We start from the raw sequence: 6,821 nt of genomic DNA, 5'->3' as shown, positions 1-6,821 counted from the left end.
CATTCCATCCAAACATTCAGATATTGTGGAACAAATGAGTAAGTACTATAAATATCCCAAAATGTGTGACTAAAATAATTTGAATAACCATACACGTTGAACATGATACCTTTTATGCACCATAGTCTAAAATTATGAAAATACATTATTCATGCTCTTTGATATGTATGCATCATACCAATAATTCATTCTTGTTTAAATGTTAAACATAACATACACACATATATTTCATCCAATTATTGTTCTTCGACATACAAGATGTGTTGTCATGCAAGGACTATGGTTGTTTAAGGACATTTTGTTATGTCCTTATAATTGTGATTCAACCACCCAACTTAACATTTAAGGCAACTCTTCTGTGCCAGTTCTAATTGAGTTTTTTCTTACTATGCTGTGGACCATTGTCATGTACTTACAATTAGAAATATCCAATAACTATAGTATAATTAATAATATTTGGACATTTTACATGTTTCAGTTTCAATTTCAATTTCAATTTTTCATCACTGTCTAACAATAAAGACTATTACTCTATAGTCTATACTGTTGAGCATTTAGCTCTTAACCACACAATTGAAAAAACTCATGTATCCTCCATAAGTTCAATGATGATATTTTTCCTCAAAAGAACAAATAATTAATTAATCACTATATAATTGTTTCATATAAAAAGCAAAATAAATGAATAAATGAAATAGTCACATTCCACTTTCCAGACAAAGAGAGAGCTCAAGATACAAAGTCTATGAATTCCAATGGAAAATTGAATCATTACATAATAAAAAAACAACTATGAGAAAATTATTTCATTCCTTCAAGTGAAGAAATATATGAACAGGAAAAATCAAATTTCTAGTTGTAATGTTCTTAGAAAAGCTTAAACAAACAAACAAACTAAACCTGTGTTGGAACCTTCAATTATTTCAACCTATTCCTTTTGCTACATGATACCAAAATCTTGTCTATGAAAATGGGGGATGATACATATTTCAATGGAGCAAAAAAGGTAAATTAAATTTTTAACATAAGATTTTTTTCAGCTTCTCCCTCAAGAAAATTCTTTCAGCTAATCTTGATTAATATCTTAATCTCATCCCCCAACTTCGAAAGGAAAATATCATAGAAAGAGAGAAAGGAGGAAAGTACCAATTAGCATGAATCAAAGTTATCTCAGCAACCCATCACAGCACAATTATAGACAAAGTTACCCGATCGTTTTCGATCTAGTAATCGCCATTGCGGAGGTCCTTCACTAGGCACCCAGGAATTGAGTTCAATGAAACCCTCGCCGTGAGTCCTAGGTCCACCAATGACAATAAGCCTATTTCCACATGCCCTAAATGCAAGTCCCCAACCGTTCATCGACACCGCGCGTTCCGGAAGTCTCCCAATTGTAATCCACAACTTTCTTTCCTTGTCATACTTTTTAACTTCCATGTCAGCATAATCAGCGGCGTATAATTCATTATTTACAACAGCAACAAGAGGTGGTGCCTCGGCAGTTGCAGGCATCTCAGACCCCCTACTGCTTCGTCCGGGTGACATGTTAGGAATTTCCGTCCATGTTCTAGTTTGTAAATTGTACTCCTCGCCGCATGTTAGAAGCTTGGAATCGCGGCCGCCGATCCCGCCTATAACATAAAACTTTCCGTCCATGAATACCCCAGAACACATTTTCCTTGGTTTTTTCATACTCGGGAGTAGTTCCCATGTTTGAGTCTCTGAATTATATAGTTCGGCAGAGTCGAGGATACGTCCCTCTGAATCACAGCCACCTGCTAATATCGCAATCTCTCCGAGGCTGGCAGAGCCGAACAAACATCTCGGAGCATTCATTCTCATTCCTGAGGTCCATGAGTTGGTCAAAAGACTATATCGATAAATGACATGAGATCGGAGCTCCCTTCCAAACACAAGAAGTTCTGTTCCTACAGCTAATGATTCCTTATCAGAACACATGAAGCATTCATTAGAAGCCATCCTTGGCAAATGCATCCACCTTTGGCGAATCGGATCGTACGCTTCCCATTCAAGAAGGGCACATGAGAAATAAACCCAATGTTCCATAATACCATTTAGTCTCCTCCATGTATAGAGCTCGCCGCTTTGAATTATGTTCCGGAAACTCCTATTCAATGAAGCAAGCGAACCATAGTCTGACCTCGAACAGCGGCTTAGACACGCAATCGAGCTGTCTCGATTCATCCGAGGTAAAAGTGAGCCAGAATCCGACGAATCACCAGCATGATTCTCTTGCTGCTCATCGCTTCGAATCAATAAATTTGAAGCATTTTGATGCTCACCAAACTCCATTGAATCACCATCAAGCTGGTGATTCCAATCTCCACCATCATGAACTCCTTGACAAACATTCAAGGCTTCAATGGAATCCTTAGGCTGTTGTAACGAAATCCGAACTGATTCAACTATGTGACAAGAATCCAACATCTTGGTACATTTCTTAGGATGCTGTTCATCCTCAGAATCAATTTCCATTGGTCTCTTGCCATTTTTGATGTCCAAATCCAACATGTACTTCATGTAAGACCAATCGTTCTCTCCTTCACAAGTGCTACAAAACAACCTCGGAACAACACACGAACGACCCTCTAACATGTCTCAACCTTCAATCCAACAGCAAAATCAAAAGCCTGTTTGAAACACAGTTTATGAAATTCAATTCAACAAATTCCTTTTTATTTCTTCTCCTTTGCAAGAATAAAATAAAAATAAACAACAATCATCAAAGCATCAAAAGCAAGCTTGATATAATCAATAATCAAAACCCAGAATCGCCAACAAAAGAAAAAGACACAGATTTCAGATCCTAATCTGTTCAATTCAACCAATTAACCAAATAAATCCATAAAAATCACTTTTTTTTCTCTCATGAATGAGCAAATATGGAAACTGTGATTGGAGGAAAATCAGAAAAAATGTCTCTTCTGGTAGAAAAACAAATTGATAGATCCAATGAAACAGAACAACAGAAACAAAATGATACTTCAATTGAACACACACATGCAGAAGTGAATCCATCATTCCAATGCAGGGACAAAAAAATATCAAATTTTGAACAGAACCCATTATTCTTCACACCCCCATGATTCATAAAAAATATATCAATCAAGATCTCCATCAATCTATACAACAGAAAAATTCACACAAAAAAACATTAAAAAAATAGAAGGAATAAAAAAGTAGGAAACAATGCTAGATACTTACAGGGTTGAATAGGAACCAAAACCAACCAAAAAAATCAAAAACAGAAAAAGGGTAATTGATGAACAATTCTAAAAATTGAACTTCAATCTTCAACTCTTTCTTTTTTTCTCTCTCTCATTTTTTGTATATAATATATAAAGAATAACTATATCTATAGCTATTGCATGTTACTCACAGAAAGAATCACTTTCTCTTTCTCTCTCTAAACAGTGTCCTTGATTGTGTCTTTGAGAAAAACTCTCTGCAAATCAGATGGAAGCTTTCGTTGTTCTAATTTTGGAGCAAAATCTAAAAGAGAGGATCCTCTTCATGCCCTTATCCCCCTTAAATCATATCTTAAAATGCCATTAAATAATAATCATTTTTCCTAATTTTTTATTATGATTAAATTTTTGGGTGCAATTTTATTATGATTATTATTATTAAAATTAATTATAATACAAAGTCTATCTAAAGAGTTTTACGCTATACATATATCACAATAGTGATTTTCAAAGTAGTTAAAATAATTAATTATTTGTCTTAAAATTTTATTTAACTGATAAATATTAAAATTAATTAATTATCTTTATAAATTTAATAATTATAATTAATTGATAATATAGTATTTATTTAGAAAGTACTTTTTATATAAAATAAAAATTTAGATTTAGTAAATATATTTTAAAAATGTAAAATTTTACTTTGTCTTTCAACGAGAAATCCCGACTCTACCATACTATATAATCAATTTCAAGATATTATTACCATTTGATGGAATATCTATTAAATATTCTTGCAAAATTATAACTACTATCTTCTATTTTCTCATAAAATATATTTATGTTTCACATATGTTAAAAAAAATTAATTCACAGTTGGTATTTAGTTTTTTTGATGTCACAACTATCAAAACATCAAAATAGTTTGAGTTTCAATTTAATACTTTTAAAATGAGATACATGATTATTGTTAATATAAAAAATAATTACAAAAACATACGAGTTTTAATATAAAAGATTTATATTGCGCATCACAATCTTTAAAGTTTATATTAATAAAGTTAAATATTTTAATTTATAATTAATTGATAATTATATTAATGATATATATATAAATTAAATATTAAAAATAAAATTCTATATAAAATCTTTATTATATTCTTATTTGGTAGTATATCTGTGTGTTTTTATTTAAAAAATATGTTGGCTTTAAATTTTTGGAAGTGCTCAATATTTAAAGGATGGTGAATGGTAGCGGTGGACGGTGGTCATGGATGCGGTGTTAGAAGTTGTAGTGGGGTCCACAAATTGATCGCCGTTTTGTGACCGGTAACCGGTTATGCCTGTTAAGCCACGTTTTGGACGGAGACAGAAAGTGGAATCCGTTTCGTTTTTGATACGTCTCTCTGCCGTTCGATTTTGATTCCAAATTATCGGCTAGTCAATTTCTCGTGACCAAGGAGGAAACGCACGCGATGCGGCGGTCTTGACGTGGCGTGTTTTTATTGGTTCTTCACGTAAAGGCAACCGTTAAATCTCTCTCCACATTTGTGAGAATTGACTGGTTCATTTTTGGATGAATTAATATGTATGTTTTTTTATTGGTTTTTAATTCTCTCTCTTTTCTTTACAAATTGGTTTTTAATTCTCAAAAAGTGAAAAGCTTTATGATAATGTTTAGAATTTTGATCATGATTTATTATCATTACGAATCCAAACACGGTTGTATAGTGTAAACTATATAAAATGAATCATACTTAAGTCAAAAAAGAAGATTGTACCATATCTTCCTAACTCAATTTCAATTCCTTATTGCACTCTTTTATTTTTTAATATGGTTTTTCACGGACGACTAGTGTAGAACAAATTTATATTTTTATATTATTATCATATTATAATTTGTCACAATATTATATAGTTAGATGTCTATTGTTAATTTAAAAACTATATAATAAGATGTAATATAGTTTATGATTATGATTTTATGATAATAAAATTAATATATTATTTTTATACTTTTTTAGTTTAATTATAGTTTTAGTTCTTCTATTATTATCAATTCACGAAAATTGTATTTCTATTTTAAAAGTCAATAGTTTTGGTTCATTTTCAGATTTTTGAACTAAAAAAATGTGAATTTAACATATTTTTAATAACGTGATATACAACTCTATTATATATAACCATCTAGATGTATTAATTATTCATATATCACTAATTACATTAAAAATATAAAAAAAATTGAAAGCTAAATTTTTATTGCGTTTTATTCAAATTTCATGAGTGTTAATTATATTGTCGTATTATATATCACGTTATTTAAAATATATCACGTCATTGTTTTTAGTTAAAAAATAAGAAGAAAGAACAAAAAATATCAAATTTTAAAATAAAGAGACTAATTTCGTGAATCAGTAAAAATAAGATGACTAAATTGTAATAAAATTTAGGCCAAATTACATTTTTGGTCCTTTAACTTAAGTCCAGGTAACGTTTTGGTCCTTTAACTTTTTTTTTCCCATTTCAGTATTTTATCTTTCAAAATAATTTCAATTATACCCTGTAAGTGAGATTCCGTTAGGGCAACGTTAACAAACTCCCTCATCCGTTTTCTTTCCAGTCAACGTTCACAAATCTCTTGTTTGGTATACTCATCTCCACTGATTTCCCTCCTCCCATTTTCGTCTTTTCATTTCCTTGTTTTCATTTTCGTCTTTTCTTCTCTGTGCGTTTTCCTCTTCTCATCTCTGTGCGTTTTCCTCTTCTCATCTCTGTGCGTGTTCCGTGAAATGCTATCGGCTTCGCGTTTTCTTCGTGAAGCTTCCTGAATCGCACATTGAGAGGAAAAGGTAATGTGTTTATGGATTCTGATGTTTAATGATCTGATTTATTTTAGGGTTTAGGTAGGGTTTAGGTTTAGGGTTTAGTTGGGTTCTTATGGTATTTATTAGTTGCATGTGTTTGATTTTGAATGATTTTATTCTTACATGTGTTGATTATTTTGGGTCAAGGGTTTGTGGTCCACACATACATATTCCTTCCTGTTTTTCTAAGATTATGGGGTCAGATTTGTGGTCCCTGCCATTTGATTATAGTTTTCTATTAATGGGTTTTTTTTATGTGTTTTCAATGTAAAAAAGCAGAATGGATGTCTTTTTCGTTGATGTTCACCATGGAGGGTATTTTTTGGATGACACAATGGAAGTGTACGAAGGTGAAGTTTCTAATTGGAGATGTGATGCTGACATGTGGAGTTACTTTGAGATTTTGGATATTATTAAACAAATGAGGTATCCTGAAGTTGTTAGTATATGGTATGAGGCGTATGGTGAGAAAAAGTTTTTGGAAAATGACATTGGGGCAATGGAAATGGTAAATTTTGCCAAGGCTAATGGGAAAGTGAATTTGTATCTTATTCATCCAATATCCCAGCCCATATTTATGGATAATGTGGAGAATAAGACTCAAAAAAATGAAGCTAAAAAAACCCATGAACCAACCCAAACAGTCCCATTCCCAGCAAGCTCAGTCCCAGTCCCAGCCTGCACAGTCCCAGTTCCAGCAAGCTCAGTCCCAGTTCCAGCAAGCTCAGTCCCAGTTCCAGCAAGCTCAGTC

At 32.1% G+C, this 6,821-nt stretch overlaps 1 protein-coding gene across 2 annotated transcripts; it reads right to left on the bottom strand.

Moving 5' to 3' along the window:
* Positions 1-682: 682 nt before the first annotated feature.
* On the bottom strand, positions 683-3,556 carry LOC101511602 (F-box/kelch-repeat protein At1g26930-like). Of its 2 annotated transcripts, none has more exons than XM_004489969.4 (2): positions 3,401-3,556; positions 683-2,651 (listed from the first exon to the last, which is right to left on the bottom strand). In XM_004489969.4, exon 2 carries the CDS (start codon positions 2,614-2,616, stop codon positions 1,171-1,173), a length of 1,446 nt encoding a protein of 481 aa, XP_004490026.1. In that variant the 5' UTR covers positions 2,617-2,651; positions 3,401-3,556; the 3' UTR covers positions 683-1,170. The 2 variants fall into 2 exon arrangements, with proteins under 2 accessions (XP_004490026.1, XP_004490024.1); XM_004489967.3 differs by having other exon boundaries at positions 3,226-3,555.
* Between the last annotated feature and the right edge of the window lie 3,265 nt (positions 3,557-6,821).

The sequence above is a fragment of the Cicer arietinum genome, chromosome 2 (assembly GCF_000331145.2).
Source record: "Cicer arietinum cultivar CDC Frontier isolate Library 1 chromosome 2, Cicar.CDCFrontier_v2.0, whole genome shotgun sequence".
In the NCBI taxonomy this organism is placed as follows: Eukaryota; Viridiplantae; Streptophyta; class Magnoliopsida; order Fabales; family Fabaceae; genus Cicer; species Cicer arietinum.
This window is presented reverse-complemented; position numbering and strand designations above follow the sequence as displayed.